Genomic DNA, 17,114 nt, shown 5'->3' with positions numbered 1-17,114 from the left:
AATATCAAAAAAGCGAACTCAAGAACAAGAAAGCTTTAAGGTAGAATTATTAGGGAAGTAATAGATCAAAGTTTCATTCGTTTAGTCCTTTGAGAGTATTGAATGACCACACATCATTTATGCTTGTATATCAGTTATAACTTAAATATTTTCAAAAGCTATTTTTGATAAAAGTACTTTTTGCATAATTTTAATTTTTTGAAGAATGAAGTATGTATTGATATTTTGTGCAATATACAAGGTGCTGCACAATAACTTCTTTTTTTCTTAACTCAATAAACCCATTTTGTGAATCATATTTTTTTTTAAATGATGTTGGTACACATCTAAAGTTTTGTTTTACAAGGTTATAAAAATCACATCAAAAAAGCAACGCCACTCCCCCCCCCCCCTCCCACATACACTGAAAAAAGTTCCTTTTTTCCTGCAATTCGATGAATATGATTTAGGTGAGACTTGGTTTCATCAGAAAGGAGAATGGCTCACACTTCAAGAACATCATTAGTTGCTTTGAGGAAATTTTTCCTAAAATGCCTTATCTCAATGAGAGATGATTTGGTGTGTCTCTTCCGCACCCCCAACTTGACCCTTTGTGATTTTTTGTGGGGTGTTTTGGTATCTTGCATTATGAAAACTGTCCAAGGGCCCTACAAGGCCTGAGGGTTAACATCAGGGCAGAAATTGACAGCGTAACCACTTCTATGTTAGAAGAGGTCATGAAAAATGTCAGAAATCAATTTATTCAGTGAATAGATAAATGGGGGCTTCATCTATCTGATGTGAAATTTAAAGTTCCATAAAACATAACTTTAGATAAGTAGGGGAGACTAGGGATAGTAGGCAAAGGGATAAATGTGCAAATGTTAAATAATTTTCTCGATTTTGGTTTGACAGCCCTGAATGAGCTGTCATGTAACCGCGTAGATGCCTCTCTACAGTCAGTGTATTTTTAGTGAAATCTGCCAAACTAAACGTGTTGCACAAGAGAAAGTTGTTTTTTCACAGTGTTAAGTAATTTTTTCATCCTTAGTTATTTTCTTATAAATAATATAATAATAGAATAATTTACCAAAACTTATGTTTCTACGCAACCATTTGGATTATTTAATGAAACCATTTTCAAACCAGCGTAACTTGATTTCAATATGACGACTTGGGGCTAGTAGGTGAACTTTTTTCGGGGTAAGTGAGTGAATTCGTATATTTGCCCCAAGCTAAGTTTTTAGAGTCAAACATTAAACAATTGAAATTTAAATTCTGTAAATTGTCAATTTAATGGAACAATTGCATTAGTTACACTATTCTTGAGCTGATCAATTTTTACAGACATGCTTATACATTTGCCAGCATACCTGCTCTTCTTTCCGGAAATGAAAAAATACAGGAGAAAAACAACAACAGGAAAACCGCACCAGTTGTAATGCTGCATTCCTTAGTGGGTAGATGACAGCTGAAATGTTTCCAGAGTTCTTGAAGAATTTCGCTAAAAACACTAGATGTTCAAAGAAAAACCTCCGATTCTCTTACTAGACATTTACGACTCTCACGTCAATAGAAGGGCTTGATTTTTGTAAGGAAACTACTACACTACTATAAAAATAATAATAACACTAGTATCTTTCGCACCACATTGTAGCCATAAGTTGCTGCCTCTTGATAAGAGTCTGCATGGCCCATTGAAAAATTATGTTAATTCGGCCTGGGATTCTTGGATGGAGAATCCAGGAAAGCCAGTAACGATTTACGGCGTACCAACGGCGGGTAACAGTTGCTTTTCCACAGGAAGCAAACCTCTTAAATATTATGAATAGTTTCAAAAGAACTGATGTGTTTCTCTGCAATTCAAACATTTTTTAGGACTGTGACTTCATGCCAAGTTATATCACTGATCGATCAGACTCTGGGATATCTGGATCTATGAGTGATGCTGTTTGTTCCAGCAGCAACCTGGACCCCGGCAGCATAAAACTGGATGTACCTGTCATAGAGCAGATTCAGTTGCTACTTCATTCAATAATTCAGATTTAGAGTTTCTTACTGAAGATAGCGCTATGTCTCAGCTAAACTCACAGACGACTCTGAGCATCTCTCCAGATCATCAATGACCTTATCCTAAAGCTAGAGAGGATCAGATCAAAAAAAGGGTGGAAACGAAAGAGGTCTACAGCAAATAACTCTTTAATACTCCAATCAAAAAGACTCTAGAGGAAGAATCTTAGCAGAAAAAGGCAAATCATAACAAAGTCCCCAAAACATACAAGCAGGGGCGGCAAATAGAGAGAGCGAGAGGGGGCGGTTGCACCCCCAAAATTTTCACTAAGAATAATAAAAAATGGGTAAATTCAATTTAGATAACCTGAATTTTGCCTGCATTTTCAGAACAGTAAAAACTGATGGAGAATAATTGTTTGCCTTAACTAAAGAAGTAATCTCTCTCTTCATATTGTTGACATAAAAAAATTCCTTTCCTGAACTTTCCCAACGTTCTAAGCCCATGTAGCAGTTGTTTTTGAAAGGAAAACTAATGTTTAAAAACTCGTCGTTTATTTGAACACTTAATCATAACTATTTACAGGAAAATAAAATAAAAACAGAATCGCTTAAAAACAAAAACGATCTCCATCTATCAACTTGATAGTCACCCTCACTCACTCATTCATTCCAAACACCACCTCATTCCATCTCAATGCACGTGTCTTATGCACGTCGACTCGGCACGTGCCGATCGCCGATTGGCGATGACGTCAATCGCGTCAGCCCGCACCCAGCCGACGTGCAAGAACGAATTTGCATGGGAATCAATAATTTTTTCAATAGCCAACATCGGCCCCCTTCCCGTGCAAATCACTCTTCAAACATACTATCACTTTCACAACATCAAAAACATCAATTGCAAATGTAACTAACATTTCAAAAACACAATACATAAATATCACCAGTATTAAATCAAAAAAATTTAAAATTTGAAGAAAATCTAATAAGTAAAAAGTTTAGCATAACTAAAGCTCAATAAGTTCACTTTGAAATAAAGTCAAAAAGTTCAAAGTCAATGAATCTCAAAAAATCACACAGCATCTCGCTGGTCAAAACGTAAAGTCCGGAAAAGTCATTCTTTCCAAAAGAAAGCACATTCAAACAAACACTTTATCACAAAATTTCTTCAACTCCAATCTAGTAGGTGGCTTCGTAAACAAATCTGCAACATTTTCTTTCCCAGAAACAAATTTCAAACTAAAAACTTCATCATTTACTAAATTGCGAATAAAATGGTATCTAACGTCTATATGTTTCGTTCGCGCATTTTCTACACTTGATTTCGTGAAATCAATTGCCGATTTGTTGTCGCAAAATAAAGTACAATCTCCAAGACTGAAGTTCAAATTTTTATCCGCTAGTACATTTTTCAGCCACACAGACTCTTTCGCCGCGTCAGCTAGTGCGATATATTCAGATTCCATCGAGGACAGACTCACACATTTTTGCTTCGTTGTTTTCCACACAATAGGAACTTCGTCGATAAAAATTATCATTCCTCCCAATGAAACTCTGTCGTCCCTACTTGCAGCGTAGTCGGCATCTGAAAAACTTTTCATTTCAATGTTTCGCACTTTGGACAAGTTCAGCTTATATTCTTTGGTAGACCTAACGTAACCTAGAAGCTTAAGTAGTATTTCCCAGTGTTTGATTCCGGGATTTTCCTGCACTTGCGATAAAACATTTACCGCGTAGGTTATGTCGGGGCGAGTGCGGTTTGCTAAAAATGCTAAACTACCGAGCAAACTTCGATAGGGAATTCTTTCCATTTCTTCTATTTCACACTTCGAACTTGGGCAATCTAATTTTGAAATAACAGTTCCCTTTACTATGGGTAAAGAAGTTATCGGGATTTTATATTCTTTAAATTTTTCACAAATTTCTTCTATGTAACTTTGTTGATGCAAATACAAATTTTTATGATCTTGACAAAATTCGATCCCTAACAATTTTCTCGTTTCTCCGAGGACTTTCAGATCGAAAATTTTTCGCAGACTTTTTATGACTTCATCTATATACTGGTTTTCCTTTCCGAATATTACGATATCATCTACGTAGAGTAATAGGATGGTATTTCGTCCTTTAAAAACGCAATTACACCATTCTACTTTAATGAAATTAATATTTTTTAATGCTTTCTCGATTTCTATATACCAGTTTCTTCCGCTTTGATGTAGTCCGTAGATTGACTTTTTCAGAAGACAAACTTTATTTTTATCTTTACAAAAACCTACGGGTTGGTGCATATATATACTTTCCTTTAATTCGGCATATAAATAAGCGTTTTTTATGTCTACTTGACAATTTTTCCAACTATAAAAACAAACCAAAATACAAAAAAATAGTCTAATAATTGAAAAATTGACTACTGGGCAAAAAATAGCGTCAAAATCTTCTCTCCTTTGTTGACAACCTAAAATTACCAACCTCGATTTGAATCTTGAAATTCGATTATTTACATCCCTTTTTACGCTGTATACCCATCTATTTCCTAGTATAGTTTTGTTCGGCGGTCTCTCAACTAACTCAAAAACTTTTCTTTCTTTCATCGTATTTAACTCGTCGTTCATGGATTCGATCCAATCTTGAGCATTTTCGGATTCTATAGCGTCTTTGAAACTTGTCGGAATTTTCACCTCAACAATGTTCGCTTCATTTTTTTCAGTTTCGCGTTCCGTATCATTTGCAAATTTAATCTTTCCCGAAAAAACATTCTTTCCGCTGAAATCAAACAGCTGTTTTTCGAATTTTAAATTTTTACTTTTGCAATATTTTTCTATATCATTACATGATCTAAATCTTTGTTTCGTTCCCTCTAAGAAATAATAAATGTCATTTCGCGTTCCATCTGGTCTCGGCACTGCATTTCTAACCCAATTCAATTCTGACGCGCTTTTCGCTAATTCAGATCCGTTTTCTTCGGAAACTTTCTCAGTTGAATCTTCACTAGATGTTCCACCTTCATCGCGATTTTGCGCGCTTTCTTCCTCATCTAACTCATAATGGAATTCCGAGTATTGAGTTCGTTTTTTAGGTTTTTCTATTGGGTCCAGGACTTCTTCCACTGCATTCTTATTTTCATTAAACTTAACATTACAAGTTTCAATTACTTTTTGCTCGTTATTTAACCAAATTCTATATCCTCTGGTATTTATCGCATATCCTATCATTATTCCCTCCACTGCACGCATTTCGAATTTATTTCTCCGTTGCTTTGGAACATTAACGAAAGCTTTGCTTCCGAAAGCTTTTAGGAATACTACCGAGGGTTTTCTGCCGAAAAACATTTCAAAAGGGGTTTTGGTTGTTTTATGACAAATTCGATTCCAAGTGAAAGTGAAACAATATAACGCTTCTGCCCACCATTCATTGTTCATTTTCGCGTCTTTTAGCATTGCTTTTATCCCGTCTAAAGCTGTCTTGTTGAAACGTTCGCAAATCCCGTTTTCCTCTGGTGTATAAGCATTTGTTCTTTGGGCTTGAATACCGTAAGAACTTAAATACCGTTCAAACTCTTCATTGCAAAATTCACCCCCGTTGTCTGTACGAATGCTAACAAGTTTCTTTCCCGTTATTCTTTCCATTTTCTTATGATAGTGGATGAATTTGCTTAAAACTTCATCTTTTCGTTTTAAAGTGTAAACAGTCACGAAACGACTAAAATCATCAATTATCGAAAGAAAATATCTACTCCCACTTTTTGATGGCGTTGGTAGAGGACCACAAACGTCCATAAAAACTAACTGTAGTGCAGAATTTGAGGTCTTAGGATTTGATTTAAAAGAAATCCTAGTTGACTTAGCTAGAATGCAAATTTCACATTTTTCGTCTGGTTTTTCTATTTTTGGAAGACCATTCACGCTTTGATTTTTACTAGTATCTCGGATGTAATCATAATTTATGTGACAAAATCTCCTATGCCAAAGGTTAGAGAGTTGATTTTGTTTAACAGTTCCAGCATTTACGTTAAATCCGACTTCCGTTTGTTTATTTTCTACAATTTGCGTTTGTTTAACAGTACCGGCATTTACGTTAAATCGGCTTTCTACTTGTTTATTTTCTGCAGTATCGTACGCAAACGGTTCTACATAGTATAAACCCTCTTCTCTCCGTGCATAAAATAGCTTTCGCCAATTATTGAAGAACACGCAAATTTTTCCTTTACTACCAACAAAATGTGCACCGGCTGCTTCTAAACGTGCACCGGAGATTAAATTTCTTCTCATGTTTGGGTTGTATAAAACGTTTGTTAACTCTATCCAATTAACTTTCCCGTTCATTTTTACAGCAAATCTCACAGTTCCTCTTCCCAAAACTTTACTATTAGCATTTCCCACTGCCAAAGCCATATTTACATCGGAAATTTCTTCAAAATTTTTCATTAAGTTCTTGTTATTACAAAAATGCGTTGTTGCCGCACAATCAAAAATCCAGTGAAACTGATTCCTATTACAATCTTTACCTGCTCCTGATTCAGAGGTCGAAATGTAACTCTCAACTAACATCGAATATTTATCATTGAAGTTCGAAAAGTTATTACGATTTACGTTACTTTTACATTGCGCGATCAAATGTCCGTATTGATGACATCTATGACACGGTCCTATTAACTTTCTATCCTTCGTATTTTTAACAAATTTAGCATTTCCTTTGTTTTCTACTACTTTTCCTGTCTTCTTGCTTCTATTAGTAATATTGAAAGCACTCACCTCAGGTTTTTCATTGTCGGCTTTTACCTGTTTCAGTCTACTTTCTTCTTTCACCAGCTCCTCAGCAATCTTGTTGATGTCAAAATCTTCATCACTCCAACGGTAAATTAGTTGGATTATACCGGTATATTCCGGCGGTAAATGCCTAATAACTTGGAAACCTTGAAAAAGCGAATCTAAACTATGGCCCGCGTCATACAATTTCTTCACAGCTAATTTAACTCTAGCTATAAAAAGACCCATTTCTTCGTTATCTTTATAACGGATATTAAAGAATTCATCCAAAAGTTGTATAACTCTCGCTCGCGTTTTTGGTTCAAACTGAGCTTGCAGAATCTCCCATGCTTTCTTGCCATCTGATGTGTCCTGAATGAGTGGTCTGAACTCAGGCTTTATAGCATAATAAAGTGTGGTGTAAGCTCGATCCTGCAACAGGAGAAATTCGCTACGCTCACGACTAGTTGCCTTTTCATCTAAAGCGACTACTTTCCCTTCAATAAATTTCCAACATCCTTTATCGAGAAGTAATACCTTAACATCTATTTTCCATCTATCCCAGTTCTTTTTGCAGAGCAGTTCAAAACCTTCGGGGAGCAAAGCCATGGCTGTAAAGCAATGTTCAAAATTTCTAACTTAAACTTGAAAATCTTCAGACTTTAAAAAGCTCATAAGATTTTTCAATCCTTACGGCCCCCGAAGCCGATATATCTCTCAAAATGAAATATTGCAACATGGGCACGGCCCATAACCTGTTGACATAAAAAAATTCCTTTCCTGAACTTTCCCAACGTTCTAAGCCCATGTAGCAGTTGTTTTTGAAAGGAAAACTAATGTTTAAAAACTCGTCGTTTATTTGAACACTTAATCATAACTATTTACAGGAAAATAAAATAAAAACAGAATCGCTTAAAAACAAAAACGATCTCCATCTATCAACTTGATAGTCACCCTCACTCACTCATTCATTCCAAACACCACCTCATTCCATCTCAATGCACGTGTCTTATGCACGTCGACTCGGCACGTGCCGATCGCCGATTGGCGATGACGTCAATCGCGTCAGCCCGCACCCAGCCGACGTGCAAGAACGAATTTGCATGGGAATCAATAATTTTTTCAATAGCCAACACATATGAGTTATATCTTTCAAATATATGTACTCTATATTATGATGGTGCATATTATATGAGATGCCTGTCCAGTATTGAGACTGCTCAATGTTTACGCGTAAACTCCATCATGTCATTTTACATAATATATTATGCTCATTGTATAACTTAATGTTTAGCTGGCAAGTGTTCATTGATGTCTTGTACTAGAAATACATTTTAGCAACTCGATGAATTATTTGCTTTCATGGAAACTTTTTGTAAAGATATGCTATTTTTGAAAAACATCGCACATCAAAAAAATACTTTCACATCAATAAATATATCTTGAAGCTCTCTACTTGACAATCTCTGAGTGACAGAAGATAGTATTCAAGAGTTGAATCTATAAAAGCCCCCTGGAAGAATTATTGGAAAGCGACCTTTTCATTGATAGAAAATTTGAAGTCATTTTAATATGTATGACTTTGTTTGAATTTTTGTTTACTCAGTTTATACTCAGAGGTGATTGTAACTCCATGAAAAAATACCTGAACTTTTTTTCCAGGAAGAAAAAGTGTTTTGATGGGCATATATATACACATTACGTGTATGTACAGTGTACACATCATATTATGTATATAAATAATTTAGATACATAGTTATTTGTTGGGGCTAAAACTTGAAGTTTTAATTGGATTTCATATGTCCATGTGCATGGTGGGAATTAACTTCTTTTATTTTTTCTCATTTCTTAAAATTTTTCAAAGAATGTTTTATTTTCCTCCTTTGTATCTGAATCCTTAACCATTAATTACATTCATTTACTAATACACTAAAGCCTAATACACCAGCATTTTTTTAATGATTCCCGGTTTCTTTTATGAGTATTTGTAGAAGAATGTTGCATTGCAATAATGCCTTCACACCTATCATTAGCATATGTAAAGGGCTTGTTGCAAGAAACACAAAACCAAAATCCAGCCCTATCAATTTTTTTACACTATATTTCCATCTTTTCACTGTAGGAATCCACTCTGTTTAACCATTCCCAATTAAACTTGTTCTTCTTTCCTGCATCGATGGAGCCAGTATCTTCAGATTTATCCAGATACCTCATATTTTAAATGAGAAGTTCAAATGAATAAATTTATCAAACAAAAAAAGTAGCGAAATGAAAATTAAGAGTTAACTAGTAAAATTTAATCAAACAAACTAATTTATATTTACGAGGAGCATATTAATAAGGATAAAGTATAATTAGAATTAGTTCAATAACAACAGAACGCACGCAGATAAAGATCATAAACCAGAATATAAAATAAAGAAAATATTTGCATACGATCAATTCCTCCAACTGCCATAAAGAACAAAGACAGGGGTCGAAGCTCTAATCACTTTTCTCTTCCTACCTCCCCCCAGTTTACAAAACATGACCGTAGCTTACGCTTTATATTTATACCAAATGTCTTCAATTTGAATTTTTTCGTTTCATTAAACATCGCCCTAAATTTTACTAAAGTGGGTTTTTCTGAAAATATAGAAGTTCCGGTATTTTCGAAGATGAAGATACTGGAATTCAAGATGAAAATACCGGAACACAATCACCCCTGTATACTGCGGAGTGTGTTTTGAACAATGCTACACACTATCATAAAAATTTCAATCTGCTAACCTTAATTCTTGGATTGACAATTGAAACTCTTAGTAATTTTAGCACTAATGCATACTTGAACCAAGTGTAGAACTTTGTGACAGAACTTTCTACAGCAGTCTTTACTGTATGCCAATGTAGAAGAGGTGACAAAACCCACTTTGAAGTTTTAGCCAAAATATTAAATCAATATTTTGAATAAAATGATCCATTCATTTTCTCAAGAAATTGAGACAGAATTTGATGAGATATATTTATCATTGGTCTTAAGTTCAATATTATGTAGCTCGATTATAGAAAACAAAAAAGAAAATATTACACTTATAAGTAATAGCATGAGGAAAGATGAATTGTTTTGTGAATTGCGACTATACTTTTTAATGACGCAAAATAAATACTAGCCCAACTTAAAAAGCTTTCTTGGTTATTTTAAAGAGAGAAATGTGAAGGAAATGTGTTTTTTTTTTTTTTTTGACATAACTTTCTTGTTTCCATTGTTTTTTGACTGTTTCAATCAGGTCAGTCATTTGAAAGATGACTTTTGTAATTAAATTGAAAAACCAACGTAAATAAAGCACAAATCAACACGAGAATACATCATATAGCTATTTCAAGGCTACAATGGAGCCTCTTCATCAGCACACAACCAGTTGTGGGAGATCTGAACGTCAACCAACGTTTGTGTGTCAAGAGGTTAGAGAATTACCTTCGAAGCGCAATGAGACAAGCAAGACCTTCATCTTTAACTGTACTGGCAATAAAGCAAAATACTGGATATTGATTAAATATAGTTACAAAATTTGCTGTTCTTACTGTTCAAAAAATAGCAGATTAAAATTTTACTAAAAAATAAAAACTAGTACCGAGATGTTTTGTGAGTTAACTTATTACAAAATAAATTTAAAGCTTCGGCCGTAAAAATTGTAATTGTTCTTAAAAAACCTAATTATTCTTAACATTAAAACCATTTTATTATCACTTCTTGTCAACCAATGCGTATTTTATACCGTACTGAGGAAGTTCATGTTCAAGAAACTCGACCCCCCAAACAAAACGCTGAAATGCCGCCCCTGCATACAAGAAATCTCTAAATCCAAGAAAAAAGGAATGTAAACTTTAAAAAGTTGGCCAACTATCCCCAGTTCTCCCTATTTACTAATAAAACCAAAAAAGTCTCATTAAAAAAATGAGTTTTGTTTAGTTTTGAAATAAGAAAATTATCTTACCTTTTCCTGTATATAATTAAGTTTCAAAGTCAAATTAAACGTTTTAAAGAATTATTTTTAGGTTTCATTCACAACTTTGGTTCTAATGTAGTCATGCACATCTGTAGTATCTGTAAAACTGCCTCACTTGAATTCTTCATTTATTTTTTATTTTTATTTTACACTAGTGGTACCCACACGGCTTTGCCCGTAATAGAAAAATTAAAAGACTTTTGGTTCGCCTGTATATTTACAAATAATGTATGGTGAATTTTTTCGCCAATTGGCTTGTACCCATGTTATGGTTCCATGTTATGATGATTTCGTATCTCACCAATTGGCTTGTGCCCATGTTACGGTTCCACGTTATGATAATTTCGTAATTTACTCGCCCATCTTATGATATTTTTGTTCTTAAAATTGGAATAGAAAAAGAACCACATCGAATTTTCGAAAAATCGCTTCGAGGTGCACATCCTCATGCTACAAACTAACTTTGTGCCAAATTTCATGAAAATCGTCCGAATGGTCTAGGCGCGTCACAGAGATCCAGACATCCTCCGGACAGAGAGACTTTCAGCTTTATTATTAGTAAAGAAAACTGCATAGTGGAAGATACAGCTGTTCATCAAAATTTGCTTTATGACACAATTTCATTAGTTACATGGTGACATTGATAGATACATCATTTTCATCCTTGGAAACTTATTTCTTTTGATACTAAACACATGTTTTCTTTTCACAGGAAAGCAATTGTAGATGCTTTTGAAAAAACTGCACAGAAGTACCATGGGCGAAGCATTCTCACTGACGAGACAAAAATGGCTTTGGGTCAAGATGTCAAGTCCTGACCAAAATATATTATACTTGAGAGACCTTTCTAGCATATAAGGTTGTTTTTAGAATGCTTCATAGTCATGTAAATAATTGTTGTGTTGATTGTGTAAAGTACACAAGAAAAAAAATGAAGCATTGTTTGATCTGTCTGACAAAATTGAAATTTTTAATTGGCTTTACACAATAAAATTATTTGTAAAAAATGTTTTTATAAACATAGAAATAATAAGGAGTTATTTCTTGACTTAGTGCCTTTCTTAATTCCAAAATTTCAGTTTATCCGAAATAAAGATAGCACTATGATAAGCCAGAGCAAATTTGAGGGTTAGCGGAACCTTCACAAAAATGCTATCAAACCAAAACAGACCCTTCACAAAATTTCAATTAACAACAAGAAGTTCCATCCAAAACTAAACTAGTCTACTTTCCCTTATATCAATATCGACATTCTAGTATCTGATCAATGTTCTCAAAATTAGATAAAATGGCAAATTATTTCCAACCTAACTTTTTATTTTAAGCTAATTTCTAGAAATAAAACTATACCTCGTTCATCTAAAGAAATAGATGAGTTAAAAATAAATAAAAAAAACAAATAAAGTAGTTGCACCAATTCTGGCCTAATTAAATGGCACTGACGCTTAATGAGCCTTGACAATTTATGACTATTCTGTTAAACCGATGAAGCTCATGCTTTTACCAATCAATGTCAAGGTTTCAACGTTTGTCTATTTTTGATAGGATGTCTCTCATTTTGACCGCAAGAGGTGCTGAACGAAACACCTGAATCCACCAATCAATGGCAACGTATTGGAAACAGGGGTTCCCTTTAGCGCCCTTTTTGTTGCCATGAGTTTCAGCGATTGTCACGGCCTATAAGAATTAAGTGGTGCCATGCACCAATAAACAAAGCAGCTTATATATTTTTTTTTCCATAAACAAAAAGAAAAGAATTAAAAATAATACACTCATTAAAACTAATACATTACATCAAAAAAAAAAAACTTTTGTTTTTCTCCTGTTGCTAAACAATAATCATAAAAATAAAAAAAAAATAACTTTTAAAATTAAATAAAAAACAAAATGTCAACTTAAAGAAATAATTTTCTTTATCATAAAAAAAAATCATCTGTGCATATCTTTATGTAGAAACATAAAGGACTCCGAATTTCTCTGCCAAAAACTAAATACATAAATTAAAACTTTAAAGTGAAGATAAAAACAAATCATACCAACAATAATTATTTCACAGTAAAAACCATGACTGCATAGTCGTCTCATTTTGGGGTATAAGAGCAAAGGTTTTTAATTCAAAGACTTAGAGTCGGAATTGCTCACTATTCCTGCAACTCTGCCAATGTTTGTGGAGTTGGACTTATTTTGGAGTCAAGGAGTAGGAGTGGTCATTTTCCTTTCTTGTCTAAATTTTTGCCAAAGCTACGGATTCAGAGCCAGAGTGGGGGTCAGACTAATTTTCGTGTACAGGAGTTGGAGTTGGTCATCAAGAGCTATTTCCAACAAAATTTGTGTGCATTAAATCCGCCTCTGTTGATTTTATTATTTTGTTAAGTGATTTGAATTGTTCAAAATTGAACATAAAATTGTTCAAATCAAAAAGATATTTTCTATACATGTTCTTCAAAAGCTTTTTCCAACAAAGTTTGTTTGAAGTAAATTCGCCTCTATGTTTGGAATTTATACTTGCCTTGAACTTCTTCATAGGTGCTAATGTTAATTATTATTATTATTTTTTTTTTTTTTGAACTGTTCAAAATTGAATAAAAAATGATCAAAATGAAATATGGGAATGAGGTGCCCTTGCAGAGATCTTTCGAACAAATGAAAAAAAAATCGAATCGGACTATTCACTCAACAGTTATTTAGGGGAGGGGATCGAAACATTTCCCCCCATCTCAATACTTTACTTTCCAATTTTTAGATATTTATTTAACTATTTTATTTATTTTTGACTTTTTGTTTTTAACGATATTTTAAAGATGCATTAAACCTTCTTTCAATGCTTTTTTCTGTGACTTTTACTGGGAACGTACACTAAAAATGGATCTTTCACATATTATTTATTGAAAGGGAGAACCTGAAATTAAAAAAAAAAAAACTTATATTTCTATGAATAACCTGGTAATTTTTAGCAATTTTTTTGAGGTTGTACAAGTGGGATCAGCTTATATGCAGATTTGATCTGTAAATTCTGCAAAAAAAAAGTTATTCTCTGTGATGCCAGTTCAATTCTGCAATGCCTGGGCCAGCAATAAATCACTAAATTTTTTACTGATATAGTTCGTTCTTTAAAAAGAACTAAACTTTAAATAAAGTCAGTTGTTTTGTTTTAGTAATCTTGCTTGTTTGTTTTATCCCAGCCAAATGGCTGGTAGCAGTGCTGTTGCTAGATTTCTCTGAAAATGCAGTCGCCTGTAGCTTTATATTGCCATAAAGACTTTTCTCTCTGCTCATGATATAAAAAACAAAAACAAAAAAGCATGCAGACCTTGGCAATTATTTGCATTCTGATGTCATGGGGCCCCAAGTATCTCCAGCACCTAGTGAATGCAATACTTGTATTTAGTATTTTTTAAATACATGGTACCGAAATAACAGTGTTAGAAATTTCTCGAAAAAGAATCAAAAATATATTTTCTCGTTGCCATTTTTCATTTTTGGGCAAAAAGTGAATTTCTTATGAAAATTTATTGCAAACAAATATAAAATAGAGAAACAACTGCAAGGCTGCCACAGGAAAATATCGTAAAAAAGTTTCCTAAATATACAATCGAATTTTGAAGTTTACAACTCGAATATTCCTTTATCTTGAAGTTTTCATCAGGTCCCAAACTCTTGAGACTGTTGTGGAAACTTCCTATAACTCGAACGTTTTAGCTGGTCCCTTGGAACTTCGAGCTATCAAGAGTTGACTATAACTGACAACAACAAAGAGTTGACCACAACATTTTGACACACAAAATTTGCAGATTGCACAAAACCCTTGTATCCACCAATCAATGGCAACTAATAGAAAACAGGGGTTCCCTGTAGCTCCCTCTTAGTTGCCATGGGTTTCAGCGATTGTCACAACCTATAAGTGTAAGCGAAATTTAGTGGGGCCATGTATCAACTTAATTCATGTAAATCCAAACATTTCTATTCTATCAAATGAATGAATTACCAACGCGTTAATGCACAAAAATTGCAAATTAATGTAGACATGTGTTTCACTTTTCTTCCAAAAGCTCACACTTTGCATTGAAAAAAGGGTTTCTTGTAATCCCAAAATTTGTGTCTGCAGTTTTTGCAATTTTTGTGCATTATAACATTGGTAATTCATTCACTTTTCAAGCACAGGTCTTTGTTCGTTATTTCCTTTCTACTTGTGGAAAAATGCAGAACAGCTTATTGCACAAAGTCAGAAAGAGAACAAAACAAACACCCCATCTTGAATTGCTGGATTCAATCGCAAAATTACAGTTCGCAGACATTGCCCTGTTAATGGCTCTTCCAATGTCCAACATGTTAGGACTTTTCCTAGCCACACTCTCTTAGTAGAGAGAAATGTGATTTTGTCAGATGTGCTCTCCTCGATTGTAGTTCCCAAAGCACGTTCATTGCAGCCACATTCGCTGATTTATTTCATTTAAGGAAAGAAAGATTTCACACACTCGTTTCAGGCATCAATGGTAGTTCAGTGACTCCGTTAAAAAAAAAAACTTTAATTTCGAATGAAAATCGCACTTTTACTAGAAAATTTATTTATTGTTCCAAAATCACTGATTTCAAATGTCATCCCATCTCATATGTACAACAAATGTAACATTGCCTGCAGGTATTATCCTAGGAGACTCAGGGTTCAGCACTCCTAATAAAATTGACTTGTTAATTGGAGCAGAGTTATTTTGGGAAAAATCTTAAAAACTGAACAATTTTGAACCTCTTCGCCCTATTTCAAGAAACAGTTTTTGGCTTTATAACTACTGGAACAAGTGTAAGCGTACCCGGTTTGAAATGTTTCGGGTTTGTTAAAAGTTTGGACTCTCTTGAACAAAGTATTCCAAAAGTTTGGAACATAGAAAACACAGAATACAATAAGCGTATCATTAGCGAGGAAGCAAAATTTTGCGAAGAGTAGGGTCTGGTGGGGTAAAGTGGTCATAAAATCGTAGGTTTTCAACTTAGGTTAATAATAAATACAATAAATTTTTTAAACACTTACACACTATACATAATTACATAAATTTTACATTGCATTATTAAAGAACACAGTACATTGAGTTTTAGGAAAATAAATATTGATTTAAATAAGTTTTATACCACTTTCTTTTTCCTTTGTATTTATGACCATTTACCCCATGGGGTGAAGGAAAGTGGTCATAGTTAAAAATAGATGCAAAACCATTATAAACAACCCTAATATTTGTATATTTCGGTTATGTTTATAGTTACAAGTATATGCACAAGCATATGTGTGTATACTTCCATGTGCAGGTAAACGGCAGTAACTGCAGATTTTTCGATTTTAATTTTTTTGCATTTTTGATATCTATATTGATACAGTGTTATGGTACAAACATTTTTATTTGGTTGTCGCAGATAAAAAAACATTTTTTTACCAATGGTAATAAGCAGTAACTGCTTTTTTTGCAGCAGTATGTACTTACTGCTCTTTACCTGCCCACGGAAGAACGAAAACTTTCTCCCGTGAGCAGGCAAACAGCAGTAACTGCTTTTATCGGTACATTTTGCATGTAATCAGCAGAATGCACTTACTGTTTTTTACCTGCACACGGAAGAACGGAAACTTTCTCCCGTGGGCAGGCAAACGGCAGTAACTGCAAATTTTTTAATTTTCATATTGTTGCATCTGTGAAATTTTTTGCCCGCAACCATTCTGTCGTGGAATGGTAAACGGCAGTGACTGCGAATTTTTTCGTTTTCATCTTTTTTTGCATTTCTGAAATCTATATTACTTCAGTTTTATGGTGCAAACATGTTTATTTGCTTGCCGCTAAATAAGAGCATTTTTTAAAAATCAGTGGTGATTAGCAGTAAATGATATTATCGCTGCATTGTGCAGGTAATTAGTAGCATGTATTTACTGATCTATACCGGTCCATAACCATTGCATGAAGAATGGAACATAAATGAATCGCTGCCAAAATTTGCACCAAGACGCAAAAACCGTTTTCACGATTTTTTTAAAACTCAACTAAGCTCAAGCAATAGCGCCCCGGTTGGAGGTCATTGAAAGAAAAGTATATATACTGAAGTGACAAAATTCATGGGATAGCAATATGCAAATATACAGATGGCAGTAGCATTGCGTAGAACAGGTATAAATGCGCAGTGCTTTCATTTGTGTTCAAGTTGTTCATGTGAAGAGATTTTGACGTGATTATGACCGCACGACGGGAATTAACAGATTTTGAACGCGGAATGTTAGTTGGAGCTAGACGCATGGGTCATGCCATTTCGGATATCGTTAGGGAATTCAACATTCCCAGGTCCACTGTGTCAAGAGTGTGCCGAGAGTATCGAATTTCAGGCATAACATCCCACCATGGACAGCGCAGTGGTCGAC

The 17,114-nt window shown here is 34.1% G+C and overlaps 1 protein-coding gene across 1 annotated transcript in view; it reads left to right on the top strand.

The window, feature by feature from the left end:
* Positions 1–11,781, top strand: part of LOC129224669 (protein ABHD18-like) — a 63,258-nt gene extending 51,477 nt beyond the window's left edge. The window contains exon 12 of the mRNA XM_054859212.1: positions 11,436–11,781. Coding sequence (XP_054715187.1) covers positions 11,436–11,541 — 106 coding nt within the window. The 3' untranslated portion in view covers positions 11,542–11,781. The remainder of the gene's footprint in view (positions 1–11,435) is intronic.
* Positions 11,782–17,114: the final 5,333 nt, after the last annotated feature.

The sequence above is a fragment of the Uloborus diversus genome, chromosome 6 (genome assembly GCF_026930045.1).
Source record: "Uloborus diversus isolate 005 chromosome 6, Udiv.v.3.1, whole genome shotgun sequence".
Classification (NCBI taxonomy): Eukaryota; Metazoa; Arthropoda; class Arachnida; order Araneae; family Uloboridae; genus Uloborus; species Uloborus diversus.
The sequence above is the reverse complement of the archived record's forward strand: the minus strand, read 5'-3'. Positions and strand labels throughout refer to the sequence as shown.